Source organism: Tasmannia lanceolata, unplaced genomic scaffold (assembly GCF_043159265.1).
Source record: "Tasmannia lanceolata isolate RefF3 unplaced genomic scaffold, GAP_Taslan_0.1 ptg000019l, whole genome shotgun sequence".
Classification (NCBI taxonomy): Eukaryota; Viridiplantae; Streptophyta; class Magnoliopsida; order Canellales; family Winteraceae; genus Tasmannia; species Tasmannia lanceolata.
In genome coordinates this window covers 16,971,606-16,994,328 of record NW_027518696.1, presented here as the reverse complement: position 1 = coordinate 16,994,328, position 22,723 = coordinate 16,971,606, and the positions used below count along the sequence as shown (strand labels likewise).

The window sequence follows — 22,723 nt, the reverse complement described above, 5'->3', positions numbered from 1 at the left end:
TGACTACTTATATCACTAATCTAGATGGTTACGTAACCATCTGCATCCAAACAGGCAGCCCTTAGGTTTAGGAAAAAGTAAATTAATTTGCAGAGATGGCTCATTCTCATTGGCGGGCTCCGGCTACTCTTGGTCACCATATCATTGCCCTCAACGATGTGAACGCAGTTTCTGCGGGCAACGTGAGCAGTTGCAAAGGCATGAAATGCGAGCATGTGCTATGTGCCAATTGAAAATAAGGATGACACATGGCACGATTTTATTGGCGGGCTCTCCCATCACTCCCTACTCTGGTATCTCTGTCCTTAACGATGACAATGTTGTACCAGCAGACAAACCTCAGTAGTTGCTAAGGCACGAAATGCGTGCATGTACTATGTGGGCCCAACAACACCCTGTCTCCCTCTGGACACCTTTAGTCGTCAAATCAGTACCCTTTTTCTATATAAAGGGGCTAACTCTAGCACAGCCATTCCATGTTGGTTGTAGACTTGTAGTAGTAGTAGTAGTGGCTACAAAATATGGCGATTTCAAATCTCTCTGGTAACATAACTGTTCCCATTTCAAAAGGGTGGTCATGGTCGTGGCAGTGGGTGATGAACAATTCTAAAGATGAATTCCCTAGGAAAGTTCTTATGGTTTCCTTTGCAGTGATGGTAATTGTTTGGTACAAAGTTTTAATCAAGAAATGGAACAATGGAGGCCGAGAATTACCACCAGGGCCGCGAGGCTTGCCCTTGGTTGGGAGCCTTCCATTTCTCGACTCAGAGCTCCATCGTTACTATGCAAAATTAGCTCAAACATATGGTCCGATCATGAGTCTCCGACTCGGACGAAAGCTTTGCGTCATAGTTAGTTCATCATCATTGGCAAAGGAGGTGCTCAAAGACCATGACACCATCTTTGCCAATCGTGACGTGCCGGTTGCAACCCTAGCTCTAACCTACGGTGGCCAGGATATGGTGTGGTCTCCTTATGACTCACAGTGGAGCATGCTCCGCAAGGTATGTTTTGGAAATATTCAAATTTTTTTAATGGGTAATTTTAAAAAATAGGTCCTCAGGGTCGAGAAATTTTTAAAAGACCACATCGACTTTGGATATATTATGCAAAAGACCACCTACCATTAGGGGTGTCATTGGACCCAGACGGTCCGATGGACCATCAGATTCAGACTTTAACGGACAGGACGTAGACATGTTACCAAGATCCATGGACACATTTCGGGACCTTATTATAGGATCTGAAATTATTACCAATTAGATCTAGATAACTAACAAAAGCCCATCGGACAGTCCTGAATTATTATACTATAGAAACCGAATTGGGGACCTAGAGTGGAACCGAACAAATATCCTATTAACACATAGGCAATATTTCCCTTGTTTTTTGGCTTTCTTTTCCATAAAATAGCAAAACTAGCTTCTCTCTCCCCCCCCCCCCCCACACACACACAGTGGCACATGCTCCGCAAGGTATGTTTTGGAAATATTCCAATTTTTTGAATGGGTGATTTTATAAAATAGGTCGTCAGGGTCGAGATACTTTTAAAAGACCACATCGACTTTGGTTATATTATGCAAAAGACCACCTACCATTAGGGGTGTCATTGGACCCAGACGGTCCGATGGACTATCAGAATCAGAACTTTAACCGACAGGACGTAGACATGTTACCAAGATCCATGGACACATTTCAGGACCCTATTATATGATCTGAAATTTTTACCGATTTGATCTAGATAACTAACAAAAGCCCATGGGACAGTCCTGAATTATTATACTATAGAAACTGAATTGGGGACCTAGAGTGGAACCGAACAAATATCAGGGTCGAGAAATTTTTAAAAGACCACATCGACTTTGGTTATATAATGCAAAAGACCACCTACCATTAGGGGTGTCATTGGACCCAGACGGTCCGATGGACCATCAGAATCAGAACTTTAACGGACAGGACATAGACATGTTACCAAGATCCATGGACACATTTCGGGACCCTATTATAGGATCTGAAATTATTACCGATCAGATCTAGATAACTAACAAAAGCCCATGGGACAGTCCTGAATTATTATACTGTAGAAACTGAATTCGGGACCTGTAGACACCCCATTTTGACCGGACCCAAGTTCGAGTTGCTTGTGCCAAAACCTTGTCAAATCAGTGAATTAAGACCTTAAATTCCACCCTAAGCTAGATTATGGTCTCACCAGGGTCCCTGCCAAATTTCGTCGAAATTCGAGCCTGTTTGCTTAGTGAACGAAGCGTCGCAGTGAAGTGTAATGCAGCAATGAAGGGGGGTGATTTATGTGCGGAAGAGAATCTCCAGTTGAGAAGGGGGGTGAATTATCCTGCGAGGGCGCGCCGGGGCCAAATAGGACAAAAATGGCTGGCGCGCCTCATCATTTTTCGCGCGCCTCATCAAGTGGGGGTGCCGATATCAATACATTTATTTTGATATATAAAAAAAATCAAAGGGGTGATTTAGGATATCTTTCGTCAAAATCAAAACAGAGAAGGAGAGAGAGAGAGAGGGTGAGAGAGAGAAGAACCCCAAATTTCAAACCCTAATTCGTTTTGTTTATTCTCCGATCAAAATCCGGCCCAGCTCCGGTAAAATTCCGGCTGTTTGATCTTCCTCACATAGTTGTGTTCTTCTTTCTTTACATCTCTATTGCTTATTTCCAGCCTTTAACTCTTTCTTTCATTCCCTAAAACCGTAACTCACTAGCTCTAACCAAATCCTAGATCTGAGTCATCTCTCCTATTGTTTCTTCATGAAACCCTAGATTTAGCCACTCTTCATCAAATCTCGTCCATTCCTCATCACAATTATCATATAAGCCCTGGATCTAATCAAGATCTGGTTATTCTCTTGAAATCAGACGACACCATTGGTGATTCAGGCGATCTTGTCGAAATTTTTGTAAATTTGGAAGCTAGAAATCGAAGGGAAAAGGTAAATCACTGCGGTAAAATTGCTTTTAATCTTCTTGTTATAAATTCATTTTGATGATTTTGTTGACATGCTTTGTGCATGGTTAACGCTTTGATTCTAGTTTCAAATTGATGTGGAATTTATAGATCTACGATTTTTCTTCTAATCCTTGCTTTATTCCTATTTTAATTCAATGGTTTCCTTTTCAATTAATTGATTTCTTCATCTTTCTTGGCATCTGGAGGTTAATAGAAATCCATGTGAGGTAATGTTGATGATATAAATATCGTGCGGGCATAAAATTGTTGCATGTTCATTCCATTTTGCCTTCTATATCTAAATCTAGTGGCAGAATTTCCCAGATGTTTAGACCACTTTTGTAGCTAAAGAGCTTGAATGTTGTATTGTCCATTCCTTTTATTATTGTTCCCTTGGTCTTGATTGCTTGTTAATCGATTATTGAGAAGCTATCCATAATCCCCGTGTGAGTTGTGATTATATGCATCTATCCTTAATCTCAAATGTTATGATAATAAGATGTGATTTCTTGTTTGAATTGCTTTGCTGGGTTAAACTCCTTTTATCTTGAATTTTGGTGCTATAGTGTTTCTAAGAGAAAATAGAGGAAGTCAAGGTGAATCTGCTATATAAGGATATGGTTTCTTTGTTATCCGAATAAGTCATCATCATAGTTAAAAAAAAAATTAGGAATGAGTATGATAACATTAGTTTTCTGCATTAGTTCAATTTGTAATTTCTGTTTTATGGGCAGCTACAAAAATTTCTTGTGTTAATTTGCAAAGGTTTTGGAGCTGAGTTCATGACATGCTGTTTACTTTCATGGTTGTTTTACTATCATAAAAATATATATATAATAAGACTTATGGAGATTTGTAGGTATGCATCCTTTTGTTGTGATGTGGTTCGTTGATCTTATGTTTGGTAATTGGAGCAGTTAGCGTCATAAATTCAAATGAAGTCCATAAGTCCAAGCCATGCATTATTAGTCTGGCCTCTGTTCCTGAGTAAAAGTGATGTTCCATTTTTAGTCCTAAATTTATTTTGTTCATTGCTATACTCTAGAATAAATACAAGAGAGAGATAGGCTTTTAATTCCTTTATCTTCCATTCGAATTTAGAGGTGAGCAGTATAGTGTTATTTTCTTGATTTTATTTCTATTTGATGTAATTTTGGGATTTTTTCTTTTAGGAATGGCTTCAGTTTTTTGTTTTACTACCTTGTGATCACCTTCTCAATAATTGGATTTTGGGGACTGAACTAACAGAATTAGCTTGATTGATCGGAATAAGAATATTATTGACTTGGTCATATGAGGATAGTAAAGTTTTCTTGAGTAGATTGTACATCCATTTCTTTTTCTTGACATGGTAACTTGTGAGTTATAGATTTTGATTTATTTAAATATATATATATATATATATATATATATATATAATGATTTTATTCCCTGGAATTGATTCGTAGCATGATTTTGGGCATGGATTCGGTGTTCTTGAAAAAAGGGGACAAAGACTTGATTTGTGAATTTCTTTTGGGTTAAAAATGTGTTTTGAGTTTCCATGACTAAAAAAAAGGGGGGAAGGAGCAGGTGTGTAACTTGGAAAAGATTTAAAATAAGGATAAATGCACTCATTGGTACTATCTTGGAATAAGTGCTGTTGTATTTGGAGAGATGAATGTAATCTGTTCTCATTCGGAATACTAATGTTATTTAGTTTATGTCATGATGCATAATCTATATGTAATTCTGCCCCGTGGGATCTTCATTAGCATGTTATAATTATAGAGGATTTGCATGTATTGTGTTCATTGCATAACCTGGAACCTGTTTATCTATATATAGCCCGAAGCCTTTAAATCTTTTTATTAATGAAGTTGCTCAGGTTTTGTTGAGTAATTCTTTCTGAGCTAACAAAGCCTCCTTATAAAAGATTCTACTTGTTGGCCTTTTGAGTTTTACCTTACTATAAAGACTTTTAGTAAGGATATATTGGCACATTTTTCTGTAGCATTGAGTCTATATGCATGTTTAGTTCAATATGATTTGCATGCCAAGATTGGAAGAAATAGTTCTATTAAATTTGTTGTCGACTGGCCTGCTATGCATATGAGAAGCTTTTGATTTGGACATTCTCAATGACAATTTGATCATGATTTAGAGAAGCAAAGGATATCCTAAAACTGGGCAATTTTTATGCATGGATTAAATTCCCTTGATTGTATACTAATAGTTTTTTTTTTTGTCATGAGTCCATTAGCATTTTAGACACCCCTGTTCTGATTTCATTCATCATCTCTTGAACCTTGTGTAGAAATTCAGAGTAATATAGATGGAATGTAAAAGTTGGAAGAAGACATTACTAATATGTTCAGTTCGAATGTATTTGGAGTTTTTTTAGTTTATTCTGAAATTTTGCAGCTCAAAGATCTCTTCGGATTAATGAAGGATATGGTTGGTTTAAAGCAAGTTCAATTTTAATTTCATTGGATATGGAAATGATAAATATTATGCAGGTTTCATGGTTTTAGTCATTTAGGATCAGTAGTTCAAATGGTATATGTGCTACATCGTTAACTACTTTGTTCCAATCTCGTGGAAAATAATGGTTCTTTAATATGTGATAACATAATGATGTGGTTGCTATTGATTAAACTATTTTTTTTTACTGGCTGTCACTAGAGAATTAGTTCAGGACATTGTTCATTTCATTTGTCTTTGAGATGATAGTTATACGAGCATACTATTAATTCAGGATTTCCAACATGCTTTGTATGCTAGGCCCTATAACAGGTTTTGTTTGAATTAAGAGTGTTCAATAGTTGTATAGTTAAATGTTCTATTTTGCTCTGCTGAACATTGTCTTTGTGTACACTGAATATGCCCAGGTTATAGTAATGTTATATGGTTTCATTATTATTGTTAAGAGAAACAGGTGTAGTTTATTTATGCATAAAGTATTATACATTTCTTGATGCCATGTTATCATATTTAGATAATAACACTTAATTGGTGTGATTTTCATGTTTACTCCTAATAACTGCCAGTTTGGTTGATTATTCAAAATGCATAGTGTTTCATGGGGCATTGGAATTCTTTTAGATGTATAAGTATAATGATGATAATTCAAAGCTTGATCTTAGTTTTGATAAGATTTTATCAATCTTCATATGTTTAATTTTGTATTGTTCATGATCTTTAATTTTGAGAGCATTAGGTTTTGAAGAATATAGAAGTAAAGCTTGATTCTTTTGTTTGAATTTTAGGGGACTTACCAAGTCCTAGTAGGTTTTCTCCCTCTCATTTAGTAAACTTATTTAGTCTTTTGAAGACCCTTAAACCTTAGGTTCCTGTCTTCATTGTCAGGGGCAATGAAAGAGTTATCCGGAGCTCTCATTTAGGAGACCATTGTGGTCTCATTAGCGAGTTCCATTCTAGGATACACGCTTTGTCTCGTTAGGCAGCTCTCCTCTGGGGACAAGCCTCGTTACTTAGAGCCTCCCCTTTTAAGAGACTATCTTAGTCTCATTAGAGGAGTCCACCCATAGGAGACAGGCTTTTGTCTCATTTACAGAAGTCCCCCTTTTAGGAGGCTTGCTTAGCCTCATTCGTGGAGCACCTTCATAAGTAGAAGACTAACTTAGTCTTGTTAGTTGCCTCATCCTTCCATAATTGCAGGGGCGATGATAGGGATACTTGGAGGCCACATTTGTGTATAGGAGGTATACCTTGCCTCATTAGTTGAACCCTTATTTGGAGACAAGTCTTGTCTCATTTAGAGAGTCTTTGACTCATTTCCCCCCCATCATTAGTATTTTTTTAGATAGGAGTTTCTCCTTAGTGCCGTTGTCGCTTTTCTTTATTAGGGACTACCCCAGTCTCATTAGAGCTTTGCCTTTTGGGATCTTAAATCATTTCCTTGTCTTTGACATTAGCTTACCCGGTTTAGGGGTTTCCCCTGTTAGCCCTAGGGTTTGGCCCAGGGTGTTGCTTCGTGTGTTCCCTTAGGTCTTTGGCCCAGGGTGTTGCTTCGTGTGTTCCCTTACTATTTACATAACCGTCCTTTGAACATCCAAAGCAACTACATAGGAGCTCATCATTTGACTCTTTGACACTCCAACTAGACTTTAAGAACTCTAGGAAACACAAAAGACACTTTATATTTTTCACACACGATAACTAACCATGTGTGGGACCCGATCCCGCGAGAGGGGCGTGGGGCGCGAGCCGCCGCGCTCTCTTCTCTTGGTCTCTCGTACCCACGCGATTGGCGTGTGCCTTTCATTATTGATTTTAATTCGTCTTTTATGTGAACTTGGGATCACTAAGACAATCCGAATTCCACACAAAAGAGACTGACAGAGTCGCCACCTAGATGTGGGATCTAGGACCCATAATTAACCAGAAATCTAGACTCGCTACCTGGTTACAAGAATGGAAGGTATGGGGATTTATCCACCATATGCACCATTCCTGCCCGATAATCGGTCTTCAATTCTAAAAGTTAACTCTTTTAAATTTATTTTAAATGGCTCATTCAACCCTATGTTAATGTGCGAACTAAGTGACATGCATCCTAAAATCTAATTTCAATGGGAATCCTAAATGTGTATCTTGATTTATTAATTTGTCTGGGTTCAATCTAAGTGAAAGTTCTCCTAGAATTCTAATTTCATGGAAAGCCCTAAATGATTTGATTAAGCATTTATAAGAAAATTAATATCCAAAACACCACAATTTGTTGTGGTGCCGACTCGCGGGTGGTATGCCGTCAGACATCCAAGCTGCCTACGTACCCAAGCCTCACTGGGATCAGAGTCGACGTAGTTCGGTGCACCTAAGCTAAGCTACATATGCCTAACTCAACTAAGACACCGACCTAGACGGGATTGACTGTTTCAACAGTTTTAAGAGAAGTTATTTAATTCAAGTTGAGGATTTTATTATTTTAGGATTCCATCTAAGATGCTATATGATTCTTATCTAAATGCAAGTTGTCCCTTAGACTAATGCAGGTTAGCCTACATCCTAGTTTACTAGGCTTGTCCTACGGAAAGATCGGGTGACTAGTGTAACTAGACCTATGGCACGGTTGCTATACATAGCAAGCGTCCGTGATGAGGCTGGACTCCTAACTCTAGGACTCCCTAAAACTTAGGATACTACACGACACCAGTGTTCCTAAAGTGGGCTCTAATGGTTCTTAAGACGGAAACCATAATCCAATGGTTCCGAGAGACACAAGACAAATCGATTTAAATTCTCGAGGTTAATGAATTTTAGATTTCAAGGATTTTCAGTTTTTGGACATTCAAGGATTACCAATGGTTCTAGGGTTCACCAGTTTCGGCCCAGGATAGCATCCAACGAAGGGAATCGTGCGCTCTTTCCTTGCGCAATTTAATACTTAGGTTATAGCATCTTATTGCCTGGCATATCTCAGGATTTCCGTGGACAGTGAACCTCGGAGCCAACAACGTGCTATAGCTTAAGTATTCAAATTTGTCAAAGATCGGTTGCAATTGAGATACGATTATGGATGCATTGGCCATTTTTCCAGGGAAATCTAAAGATCCCAAGATTTCTGTTTCAATGTATTAAGGATTAATATATGACAGAGATTTAAGGTTCTTTAGAGATTTTCAGGTGATTTTCAATTAATTTCGGATTTTCAATGGATTTTATCAATTTTAAGCATATGAGTGATTTTACAAGTGAAATTGTTGCAAACGAATTCGAAATGAGTTGAAACTTATACAGCAGCAAGATATGATGAGATGTAGCTTGCTGGAAGATTTTAATAGTTTTTTACATTAAGCTCATATTTAATTTTGATTTAACAATTAATTGACCAGATTGAAAAAATAACACAGAAACTACTAGAAATAGAAATCTAAATTCCATGAAATTTCTACATTAGTAAGATATAAGTGAAAGTAGCATGCTGTGAGATTTTCATGAATTTAGAAAACTATTTACTATCAGTTTCGGATTTTTCAATTGTTAGACCAGATTATGAATTAACACTACATCCCATGTAAAACAAGATCCAAAGTAATTGAAACTTTTATAGAAGCAAGAAATATGAGATATAAGACTACGGTAAAAATTTTAAGAATTTTCTTTGTGATCTAATGTTAGTAAAAATTCCCCCAAAATCTGCTGATTTTCAAAGAAAGCATAAAATTATATACCAAACAAAATCCAAAAATTCTCACAAATTCATGGTAGAATGTATCATTATCATATTATTTTCCCACGAAATTTCATTATTTTTGGAATCTGTTTAGTATATCGTTTAGTTTTCTTTGTTAAAAATCATGCAAAAATCCGAAAATATACCAAATAATTCTAAAAAAATTCCGAGAACGGTGTACCTACCTGTGATCGAAATCCTCGCCGAATCCGAGAGCCGAAAAACTCGAAAATCCCGCCTCCGTGCGATCGCTTCCGCTTTCTTTCTCTTTTTCCTTCTTTTTTTGTTTCTTTTTCTTCTTTTCTTGTTTCTTTTTCTTTCTTTTTTCTTTTCAACCCCACATAGCAACTTTGTTAGAACACATGATAGAAGAGAAATGAGTTCTTTTTCTCACTCACCCTCATTGAACCATTTATAGCAAAGGAATGGGAGGGTGGTGGCCACCATTGTGGACTTATTCCATGGTAGGTGGCCACCATTGTGGACATATTCCATGGTAGGTGGCCACCATTGTGGACATTGAATTTTGACATGTGTGTGGCCCCATGCATGTTTTTTAAAGTCCTTTTGAGTAGGTAAAAGATAATCCAAATGGGTCCCATATGTGACCAAATTCCCAATTGTGCATAAAATCATATGCCCCACTCCAAAGTATGATCGGAACCGTTCATTTGATGGGCGACAATGTGATTTAATTTGTGCTCCGCTAATCAATCCTATGGGCTGATCCAAGCCATCCAATAGATCAAAATGTGAATATGTTACCCCATTTTTAAATCACTCCCATTTGATGATCCGAACCGTCCATTTGATGGGCGACAATTGATGATCTTGACCGTTCAAATGGTGGGTCGCAATGTAAATTGGTTGTGCCCCCTTAAATCATTCCTCTATGACGATCCAGACCATCCAATTGATGGGTCCCCTACCTAAGTAGGTTGTGTCCTCCTAAATCATTTCTATGGGCTGATCCGAGTAACTCAACCTGATGATCGTAACAAAATTGGTTGTTAAAACGACTTCTCTGAGATCTTGACCGTTCTCTTGATGATCATCTTTAGGTGTTGGATCGAAGTAGGTTCAAAACTCATTTTTCACTAAAACAATGCGCGGGCCACCCTGTTTGATCCAAATCTAAACAAATGCTCAAGACGGGCCCATCAATCGGATCCAAATTCTCTCTTGCTCGAATTCTTGGGAATAATCTCTCTCAACACTTAACGGAAAAGTGCGAAACATGGCGGAAACGACCAAAAATATTTAGAAATGTAACAAACGGACGCGGGAAGGAAAGACATTGGAAAACCGATGGAAAAAAACCCTAATTTCTTAAGGCAGAGCAAAATGGGGTGTCTACATGCCAAGCATAGCGAACTTGGGTCCGGTCAAAATGGGGTGTCTACAGATGCCCCTCTTTGGCAGAGCGTGTGTAACACGCGAATGGCAAAGCTGAACAGACGACACATTTTGACTGACCCAAAAGCAAAACAAATTTTTAGTTTTTTTCAGCTTTAAAATGATATTCACAAAGATAAAACTCTACCAACAATAGAGAGATAGCCTCTCACTAACTCTTAACTCGGCAACTAAGACATCTCAAAGAGATAGTCTCTCCCTAATACTCATGACTCAACTATCTAAAACAAATACGCAAGGGCTCTATTAAAGCAAACACAAACACACTCTTTTTAACAACAAAGCTTTAAGAAAACTAACACAATGAAATTATTTTTAGAGAATGTAGACCATTATCAATTCAAATATAAATCAATCACCCGAACAAATGTGAAACAATCACTCAAAGAGTCGGTAACACTCTGGGAGTTTCAAAATAATCACCCAAAGAGTCTGTAACACGAGAGTCTCAAAACAATCACTCAAAGAGTCTGTAACACTCTGAGAGTTTCAAAACAATACAGAAATCTTTATACTCAAAGAGCCCTAACTACCCGAAGAGTCTCTAACACTCAAAGGGTCTCAACTACTCAAAGAGTCTCAAACGCACACGAAAAACCTTTATACTCGAAAGAGTCTCAACTACATAGAGAAACCTTTATACTCAAAGAGCCTCAAGCCTCAACTACCCGAAGAGTCTGTAACACTCAAAGGGTCTCAACTACTCAAAGAGTCTCAAACACATCAAAGAAACTTTTATACTCAAAGAGCCTCAACTACCCGAAGAGTCTGTAACACTCAAAGGGTCTCAACTACTCAAAGAGTCTCAAATACATAAAAAACTATTTATACTCAAAGAGTCTCAACTACCCGAAGAGTCTGTAACACTCAAAGGGTCTCAACTACTCAAAGAGTCTCAAATACATCAAAAACTATTTATACTCAAAGAGTCTCAACTACCCGAAGAGTCTGTAACACTCAAAGGGTCCCAACTACTCAAAGAGTCTCAAACCAACACAAAACATTTATACTCAAGGAGTCTCAACTACCCGAAGAGTCTGTAACACTCAAAGGGTCTCAACTACTCAAAGAGTCTCAAATCAACACAAAAACATTTATACTCAAAGAGTCTCAACTACCCGAAGAGTCTGTAACACTCGAAGGGTCTCAACTACTCAAAGAGTCTCAAATCAACACAAAATATTTATACTCAAAGAGTCTCAACTACCCGAAGAGTCTGTAACACTCGAAGGGTCTCAACTACTCAAAGAGTCTCAAATCAACACAAAACATTTATACTCAAAGAGTCTCAACTACCCGAAGAGTCTGTAACACTCGAAGGGTCTCAACTACTCAAAGAGTCTCAAATCAACACAAAACATTTATACTCAAAGAGTCTCAACTACCCGAAGAGTCTGTAACACTCAAAGGGTCTCAACTACTCAAAGAGTCTCAAATCAACACAAAACATTTATACTCAAAGAGTCTCAACTACCCGAAGAGTCTGTAACACTCAAAGGGTCTCAACTACTCAAAGAGTCTCAAAACAAATCAAAACATTTATACTCAGAGAGTCTAAACTACCCGAAGAGTCTGTAACACTCAAAGGGCCTTAACTACTCAAAGAGTCTCAAATCAACACAAAAATATTTATCGATCTTATATCGAGTTCATTGATAGCATAGCGATCTCCTGCCGAGAATAAATGGGAGTGCATGATCTTTGCTGAAAGCAAAACTCAAGTAGATTGATGAGATTTTTAGGTGCTGACTCTCTTTAACAGATGAAAAGCATTCTAATGAGGTTTGAAAGATGCAGGAGTAGATTATATACCCCGCTGGGAATTGAAGTTTATGAAACTTTGACTCCAAAAGAAACAACTTGATCAAGGAATTCAACTCAAAGAGTATGTTCAAGCTTCTCTGGTTTCTTTTTGCTAAGAATAGATATCCCAGTTATCATTGTGTAATATCTTTTATGACGCAAGTCATAAAAGATGCCCCTAGTATGATGTGCTTCCATGACAAGGTTTTAAGAAAGCAGAACCAAGGTAAGTAGGAAAAATTTGAGTTTGCATGGGTTCTTTCTTTGGTATAATGGTAAGACCACCTTCACAAAGGCTGAACGTAAGAGTTCTTCATTTTGCTCAGTGCTTGAGGCTTTGATGTTTCAGGCAGGTCTGAATAACAAATCTCTTGCCCTTCTTTGATTCTTAAACCAGGATCTACTCTAGATTTTTCTTTACATTTCGGAAGGTGTACACCCATTCTCTCCAGTGCCAAACACTTTTGATTCTAAAAGAAAACAATGAGAAACAAGGAACAGACTCCTGAGGACTCTTTCAAAGAAGACTTACAATATTCATGGGACTTGACTAAATTTTGATTCACTCTTAAATCAAATGTGTTATTTTTAAATGGTAAGGTCAGCCACTCTTAGAGTAGTCTAAAAAACCATGCCAAAAGGCTCTAGTTTCCTCCATCAGGACATCCGTCATGGTTATACCCCTTCGGATTGCTCGGTTTTAATGCCCCTAGTTTAAAAAGGTGTCAAAGTAAGCCTTGCTGACACTATTCGGATTCCAGGATCCTGCCCTATAGAGGTTGCTTCTCGGTCTCCTTGATTTGTCTTTTCGGAAGAAGTCAAAATTAATGTCTTCCAAGTTTTCAGTCTAAAAGACCACTTATCTCAACTTTTGCTTTCCAAGCTTTCAGTCTAAAAGACTACTTATCTCAATTTTTGCTTGTACTCAAACTTGGGAATTCTACGTAACTGAGGACCTCCTTCTGCTTCTATTCAACTCAACTTTTCATGGGAAGTATTTGCCTCTGACTAGATTGTCTCTTCAAGTTTTCAATCCAGCATACCACTACCCTTACCTTCTGATAAGTCAATCATTTTGCTTGTTGACTTAGCAAGAAAAACGACTTTCACCTTTCTCTAGGCCGCCCTTTCGGGTTTTCAACCTAGCGGATCTTCAGACTCTCATTCTTTTCTTTCTGTTTTTCTTTTCATTCGCCTCGAACCTTTACTTGTTTCACCAGAAGGACTTTCTAGGTGGGCTCGGGTTCAAAAGGGTTGAATACCTAAGGTTCTAAGGATTTGGACCGAATCTGGTCTAGCCAGACTACCTACGTACCCCAAAAATGGAGGATCAGGTCCGCGTAGTTCGCTTAAGGATTTTTCAAAGAATGGTTTAGCATTTAGCTTCAAAATTTTGAAAAGGGATTTTATCCCAAGGTTTGACCGAACCTGAATTAATCAAGTTGCCTACGTACCCCTGAAGAAATGGGGATCAGGTCCGACGTAGTTCGGGTGCATAAATGCCCCGGGTTTATAATGTGTTTGAAAAGAAATTGTTTAATTTTGCTTTTGGCCCAAAGGGTTTATAGAAGGATTCTTAAACGCTGGGATTTTGGCCATAAAAGTTCAGACGTCCAAGGATGGCCTTCCGATGTATTTGATGTACAAGCTCTTTTGCTAAGGTTCAAAGACTTAGAATTTTTTTCGAGGAGTCTGACGGCATGTCAGGCAAAACTTCAACCGCTGTGCTCCACTCCCATCTCGAAGATCTTGAATTTATGCTCAAGGTTCCACAACTCCTTGTCCGAAAATCTTCTCTCAGTATTTCATCAGCTCCACAGGATGTCTGATGCTTATCTCTTTAAAATTTTACTCTTCAACTGGATGTCTAAAGCAGATGAAGTCTTGCTTTGCTCAACGACAGGGCATTCCCCTGGTTTATCCTTATAGGATCAAGCAAGACTACCTCAAACCCCTCTAAACAGGTTTATCAATTCTTTGCGTTCCTTAGGAGATAAAGTTTTTCCAATCCATTTCTCCCGAGTTTCGAATTTCGATACCACTATCAATGGCTTCGATTTCTTCTTCAAGTGGCTATGCTCGACGCTCTTCCTCTCGTTTGACCATCTTTCAAATCTCGAGGGGAATTTCGTCTGCATTCTCATCCGAGAAGGGGGTCTTGTAGTTGTTTTAAACATTTAATCCAAGAGTGAATCATAAAAAATTGAAGATACAGACTCAAATGCTTTATTGAATTGAAATACTTTGAAGTACATAGATGACTTTGAACGCGCCTCAGTAGGCTCTACATTGAATTTAATCAAAAAGCTAAACACCGACTCTGAACGAGAAAGACTGATTGACATGACACATTTTCTTTTCTTTTTTTAACATCAACATAACTGAACTTTTCCAACTTCGAGAGAAGAAAGTTGATGTACACTCAATGAAAGACAAATCTAAAGACACAGGACACTTCTTCAAAGGTAGTGAACCGGCACTGAAAGTTTATAGGTGATACACCTTTCTTCATGATAATGATAATTACAAAGTTCGATCCCGAAGTAGGAATCCCAGAAAAGGCAACTCCACAAGGTCTAGGTTAAATGGGGCAACAAAAGGCTTATGCTGACAATGTGGGTAAAGCAATAGACTGATGTATCGAATGAATTCAGAAATGGTCAGTCTTTTGGAAGAGGGGCTTTTTGTTGAACACAGACTTTTGACTTAGAAGCAATCACACTATCTCAATAGTCATGGGATAAAAATTCTAAACAAATAGAGAAAAGAGTAATCTTGAAATACATCAACGGGTATGTTAATTTGGAAAGAATCCTCAATCTATTCCTTAAGGTGTTCTTTGGATATAACCGTTCTTCTTTTGGGAATGAAAGAGTCAGGAACGATAAACATCCCTAATCAAAATAAGTTTCGATCTCAGCAACGATCATGCACTCAAAGAATACAGGTGAGATCAAACTTTTTCATCAATGATTTCGATATGATCCAGGGGTAAAAGATATATGATAAACATTGGATCAATCAATGGCTCAGATAATAGACCATGGCCATAAGAATGACAAAAGTAGGGTCAAGGACCAGATCTAAAATCTGAATGATGGATATCAACAACAAGATGAGATCAAGATGAGATGAGATAGCATAAGATTGCTTTCAACAGATGGATCATGAATGAGTAATCCTATGAGATCTTTGGAAATGAATGGGATTTACATCCTAACCCCAAAGGAAAAGTTTTTTAATCTTCGCACATTTTATCAGTGTTACCTGAAGGCATCAACCCTAACCCTAATCTAGCGGAGTGGAGAGAGGATCTCGACTCATGACTTTGTTTGTGTACCTAGGACCGATCGTAGCCATTGGAAGATGGACTACGGCTTAATCTAGACACAAATGGGTTGGATATCCTAAACTAGGCTCACACACGTGATGCACATGTGTTCGTATACTACATGCATGTGTGGGTTAATCTAGGGGTAAGGCCAAGAGTTCCCTTAGCGCGAATCCATGTTCGATATACTGTACCAGTGTCCGGTGTATCAGTACGTGAACAAGAGATCCGTTTACGTACCATAAAGGTACTAGGCTAAGGGTGGAATGCTTCTCTAGCACAGAGGCACCAGGTGATGAAATCCCAGTCAACCATGCTAGATAACACTCCGGGTTCCTAAAATAGGACGTGTGTGCATGTGAGATGCAGGGGTTTAGATGAAAGTGATGTAAGTGTGTGCAATAAGTTCGCGCAATCTATGATGCCTTCAGGTTTTGTTAGATTAAGTTTGAGTAAATGTGATGAGAAAATAAAGCATACAAAGTAATCTAACAAGCATAAAAGAGATAGAGTTTTCATGAGCCAGTTGAAATAGATTCAAATGAGTAATCCTTTGGAATTGTAATGAAGTTAGGTTATCCCCAGCAGAGTCGCCAGTCTGTGGGACCCGATCCCGCGAGAGGGGCGTGGGGCGCGAGCCGCCGCGCTCTCTTCTCTTGGTCTCTCGTACCCACGCGATTGGCGTGTGCCTTTCATTATTGATTTTAATTCGTCTTTTATGTGAACTTGGGATCACTAAGACAATCCGAATTCCACACAAAAGAGACTGACAGAGTCGCCACCTAGATGTGGGATCTAGGACCCATAATTAACCAGAAATCTAGACTCGCTACCTGGTTACAAGAATGGAAGGTATGGGGATTTATCCACCATATGCACCATTCCTGCCCGATAATCGGTCTTCAATTCTAAAAGTTAACTCTTTTAAATTTATTTTAAATGGCTCATTCAACCCTATGTTAATGTGCGAACTAAGTGACATGCATCCTAAAATCTAATTTCAATGGGAATCCTAAATGTGTATCTTGATTTATTAATTTGTCTGGGTTCAATCTAAGTGAAAGTTCTCCTAGAATTCTAATTTCATGGAAAGCCCTAAATGATTTGATTAAGCATTTATAAGAAAATTAATATCCAAAACACCACAATTTGTTGTGGTGCCGACTCGCGGGTGGTATGCCGTCAGACATCCAAGCTGCCTACGTACCCAAGCCTCACTGGGATCAGAGTCGACGTAGTTCGGTGCACCTAAGCTAAGCTACATATGCCTAACTCAACTAAGACACCGACCTAGACGGGATTGACTGTTTCAACAGTTTTAAGAGAAGTTATTTAATTCAAGTTGAGGATTTTATTATTTTAGGATTCCATCTAAGATGCTATATGATTCTTATCTAAATGCAAGTTGTCCCTTAGACTAATGCAGGTTAGCCTACATCCTAGTTTACTAGGCTTGTCCTACGGAAAGATCGGGTGACTAGTGTAACTAGACCTATGGCACGGTTGCTATACATAGCAAGCGTCCGTGATGAGGCTGGACTCCTAACTCTAGGACTCCCTAAAACTTAGGACACTACACGACACCAGTGTTCCTAAAGTGGGCTCTAATGGTTCTTAAGACGGAAACCATAATCCAATGGTTCCGAGAGACACAAGACAAATCGATTTAAATTCTCGAGGTTAATGAATTTTAGATTTCAAGGATTTTCAGTTTTTGGACATTCAAGGATTACCAATGGTTCTAGGGTTCACCAGTTTCGGCCCAGGATAGCATCCAACGAAGGGAATCGTGCGCTCTTTCCTTGCGCAATTTAATACTTAGGTTATAGCATCTTATTGCCTGGCATATCTCAGGATTTCCGTGGACAGTGAACCTCGGAGCCAACAACGTGCTATAGCTTAAGTATTCAAATTTGTCAAAGATCGGTTGCAATTGAGATACGATTATGGATGCATTGGCCATTTTTCCAGGGAAATCTAAAGATCCCAAGATTTCTGTTTCAATGTATTAAGGATTAATATATGACAGAGATTTAAGGTTCTTTAGAGATTTTCAGGTGATTTTCAATTAATTTCGGATTTTCAATGGATTTTATCAATTTTAAGCATATGAGTGATTTTACAAGTGAAATTGTTGCAAACGAATTCGAAATGAGTTGAAACTTATACAGCAGCAAGATATGATGAGATGTAGCTTGCTGGAAGATTTTAATAGTTTTTTACATTAAGCTCATATTTAATTTTGATTTAACAATTAATTGACCAGATTGAAAAAATAACACAGAAACTACTAGAAATAGAAATCTAAATTCCATGAAATTTCTACATTAGTAAGATATAAGTGAAAGTAGCATGCTGTGAGATTTTCATGAATTTAGAAAACTATTTACTATCAGTTTCGGATTTTTCAATTGTTAGACCAGATTATGAATTAACACTACATCCCATGTAAAACAAGATCCAAAGTAACTGAAACTTTTATAGAAGCAAGAAATATGAGATATAAGACTACTGTAAAAATTTTAAGAATTTTCTTTGTGATCTAATGTCAGTACAAATTCCCCCAAAATCTGCTGATTTTCAAAGAAAGCATAAAATTATATACCAAACAAAATCCAAAAATTCTCACAAATTCATGGTAGAATGTATCATTATCATATTAGTTTCCCACGAAATTTCATTATTTTTGGAATCTGTTTAGTATATCGTTTAGTTTTCTTTGTTAAAAATCATGCAAAAATCCGAAAATATACCAAATAATTCTAAAAAAATTCCGAGAACGGTGTACCTACCTGTGATCGAAATCCTCGCCGAATCCGAGAGCCGAAAAACTCGAAAATCCCGCCTCCGTGCGATCGCTTCCGCTTTCTTTCTCTTTTTCCTTCTTTTTTTGTTTCTTTTTCTTCTTTTCTTGTTTCTTTTTCTTTCTTTTTTCTTTTCAACCCCACATAGCAACTTTGTTAGAACACATGATAGAAGAGAAATGAGTTCTTTTTCTCACTCACCCTCATTGAACCATTTATAGCAAAGGAATGGGAGGGTGGTGGCCACCATTGTGGACTTATTCCATGGTAGGTGGCCACCATTGTGGACATATTCCATGGTAGGTGGCCACCATTGTGGACATTGAATTTTGACATGTGTGTGGCCCCATGCATGTTTTTTAAAGTCCTTTTGAGTAGGTAAAAGATAATCCAAATGGGTCCCATATGTGACCAAATTCCCAATTGTGCATAAAATCATATGCCCCACTCCAAAGTATGATCGGAACCGTTCATTTGATGGGCGACAATGTGATTTAATTTGTGCTCCGCTAATCAATCCTATGGGCTGATCCAAGCCATCCAATAGATCAAAATGTGAATATGTTACCCCATTTTTAAATCACTCCCATTTGATGATCCGAACCGTCCATTTGATGGGCGACAATTGATGATCTTGACCGTTCAAATGGTGGGTCGCAATGTAAATTGGTTGTGCCCCCTTAAATCATTCCTCTATGACGATCCAGACCATCCAATTGATGGGTCCCCTACCTAAGTAGGTTGTGTCCTCCTAAATCATTTCTATGGGCTGATCCGAGTAACTCAACCTGATGATCGTAACAAAATTGGTTGTTAAAACGACTTCTCTGAGATCTTGACCGTTCTCTTGATGATCATCTTTAGGTGTTGGATCGAAGTAGGTTCAAAACTCATTTTTCACTAAAACAATGCGCGGGCCACCCTGTTTGATCCAAATCTAAACAAATGCTCAAGACGGGCCCATCAATCGGATCCAAATTCTCTCTTGCTCGAATTCTTGGGAATAATCTCTCTCAACACTTAACGGAAAAGTGCGAAACATGGCGGAAACGACCAAAAATATTTAGAAATGTAACAAACGGACGCGGGAAGGAAAGACATTGGAAAACCGATGGAAAAAACCCTAATTTCTTAAGGCAGAGCAAAATGGGGTGTCTACATGCCAAGCATAGCGAACTTGGGTCCGGTCAAAATGGGGTGTCTACACCATGCAAATATTAATTTTGATTTACTATTTCCATCACTTTCCTCCAAATGCAAACCTTTTCTTACAGTTTGACTTTCCACTCAAATTAAGAGAAAAATAAAGTAAAGAAATAAGAATCTATTTTCCTGTTCTACTTCTACATTATGTATAACTAAACTGACCAAGAAAACTTTTAAAAATACCATAATCAAACTTGAGAAGGACATCCTTTAAAATCCCTTTTCTGAATTATTTTCAAAGCTACCCTCGCATTTTTGAAAGTCTTCAACAATCTTCAAGAAATAACATTATAATGCGTCTCTTAGCAGTGATTCAATATTAACTGATTGATTGAATGGTGTGTACATTATTTCCAATTAGGTATGTGTAAGACAAATGCTAAACAGCACCAACCTCAACTCTTTTACTGCTCAGCTCCAGCAGGAAGTTCACAAGATGCTGCACGACATGTATGCCAGGGCTGGAACCCCAATTAACATCCGAGAGAAGACATTTGAAGTAATTTTCAGTGCAATTACAAGTATGTTGTGGGGAGACACGCACAAAATCGAGAAGAGCACTGCTGAGTTTCGGCAAGTGGTAGAGGAAATTGTTCTACTGTTGAGCAAACCCAACATTTCGGATCTCTTTCCCATTCTAGCCCGATTCGATATACAAGGAGTGGTACGTAAAATGAGAAAGCTCTCGTTGTGGCTTGATCAGATCTTTGACACCATCATAGATCAAACATTAGATATGGATAGAAGTGAAGAGGGTGGAAGGAAGCAAGAAAGTAGGAACTTCCTACAAGTGGTTTTGCGGCGTAAAGAAGATGGAGACCCTATATCCATCACTCAAATCAAGGGCTTGCTCACGGTAATTCTCTCTTTAAAACTGTTTGGTTGCACAATTTTTAGGATTTACTCGCAGTTTTTGACTTATTTTGGGGTGCCACATCATCTATAAGCATGCTTAGATTCAACTACTAGGAGACTATTTTCCTTGTCTCTCCTTTGTCCGTCCATGTGGGGTGACTTTCGTCTCCTAGAAAACTACTTGAAAATTTGTGATGTTTTTTGCTAATAGATCTCAGGATTTATCGCTTTTCTTTCTTCTCCATATATTGGTAATGACACTCCAACTGCCCCTCATTTTTGGGTAAGGATACTCTGCGCTAGGAAACGACTTCAGTTGACAACAAAACACTACTTACCACTACTAGGATACTACTTCATTGATATTACACCTTTTGACTGCTACCGTTCAATTCACCTTTTGATTATGTAGTTTTGTGATCATAAAAGCTAGGTGAGGGAGCTTGGGAGATACACAGCCGAAGGGCCTGTGTGGGGTTCCACTGAAAAACAAATGCAACACCAAAATAAAAGACTTTTATATATCTCAAAACACTTGCTAGTGATCGACTTGGTGTTTTTTCCCCTTTTTCCTTAGAATCTCTACACTTCTTCTCACTTGGTCCTTTACCCTTGAAGCTTAACCTTGAATCTTTAAGCTTACAATATCTACACTAATTCATACTTATAGATCGAAGACACTCGTAAAATAGCTATCTCACTTGGTTCTTTACCCTTGAAGCTTAACCTTGAATCTTTAAGCTTACAATCTCTACACTAATTCATACTTATAGATTGAAGACACTCCTAAAATAGCTAAATACATTAAATACTTTGTTGTAGTCCCCATGAGTTCTTTAGGTATATTCTTAACCACATTATAGGAACTCCCAATTGACTCTTTGATAATCTAGCCTCAACATTAGGAACTCAAGAAAACATATAATAAATTTTAATTTTTCCACACAATAACTTTCATAGAACTGCAAAGACATTTCTCAAAACCATAAACATTGATTTTGATTTATAATTTCCAACATGGAGCCATCTCATATCTCTAATAGTGAGAATTGTTTTGATCTCAGATTTGATATCCTTTGAGTTTTAACTTTTATCAGGATTTTGTGTCGGCGGGAAATGACACAACTGCAACCGCACTGGAGTGGGCAGTGGCCGAGTTGATTGACCACCCAGAGGCAATGAGGAGAGCCCAAGAGGAATTAGATCAAGTGTTGGGAATGAGCACTAGGGTAGAAGAGACCCATTTGTCTAAATTGCACTATTTGAGCGCAGTGGTAAAGGAAGTCATGAGATTACACCCAGGGGCTTCAATCTTGCTATCCCATTGTCCAAGCCAATCGTGTGTCGTGGGCGGGTATATGGTCCCCAAGGGTGCTCAAGTCTTAGTGAATCTATGGGCCATACAGACAGACCCAGAGGCCTGGGACAACCCCCTTGAGTTCAACCCAGAGAGGTTCTTGATGGCTACTAACAAATGTGATTACAGTGGCAATGATCTCCGTTATCTTCCGTTTGGGTCAGGGAGGAGGATATGTGCAGGATTGGCTTTGGCTGAGAGGTTGCTAATGTATACTTTGGCATCACTCTTGCATTCGTTCGATTGGCGACTACCGGATGGGACAAAGATGGATCTCTCTGATAAATTTGGTCTGATTCTAAAGATGGAGACACCACTAGTTGCGATCCCCACGCCAAGATTATCCAACTTAAAGCTTTATACTTAGCATACTCAAAAATTATGATCTATAATGCATTTGAGTGTAGTGTGTTCTCTCTCGTTCTAGCATACTACAAAAGTAATGATCTATAGTGCTCTCTCTAGCATATTAGAGATTATGATCTATAATGTATTGGAAGTAGTGTGTGAGAGATTTTATGTAACTGAAAATTTCCCAAAATAAAGGACTATGTCCCTTCCATAAGGGTTGGTTAGTAGAGTAAATCTATGAACAAACAATCTGAAAAAGTAAAAGACAAAGGGTTGTGCCAATTGTAGTCTCAGGTGGCAACCCAAGAGGGGGGATGAATTGGGATTTTAATAACTTTTGTTCTACTTAAAATAATTTAACAATTAAAAATTGGAACAAGATCAAATTAAAATGATGAAGACAAAAATCAAGGCAAAATAGAAATAAAGAACGAGTTCAGAAGA

General features: G+C 38.1%; 1 protein-coding gene across 1 annotated transcript; it reads left to right on the top strand.

Moving 5' to 3' along the window:
* Nucleotides 1–477: 477 nt before the first annotated feature.
* LOC143852955 (cytochrome P450 monooxygenase 76AD131-like) lies at nucleotides 478–22,513 on the top strand. Its single transcript, XM_077362632.1, has 3 exons — nucleotides 478–1,004; nucleotides 20,078–20,572; nucleotides 21,669–22,513. Exons 1-3 carry the CDS (start codon nucleotides 522–524, stop codon nucleotides 22,293–22,295), a joined length of 1,605 nt encoding a protein of 534 aa, XP_077218747.1. The 5' UTR covers nucleotides 478–521; the 3' UTR covers nucleotides 22,296–22,513.
* Nucleotides 22,514–22,723: the final 210 nt, after the last annotated feature.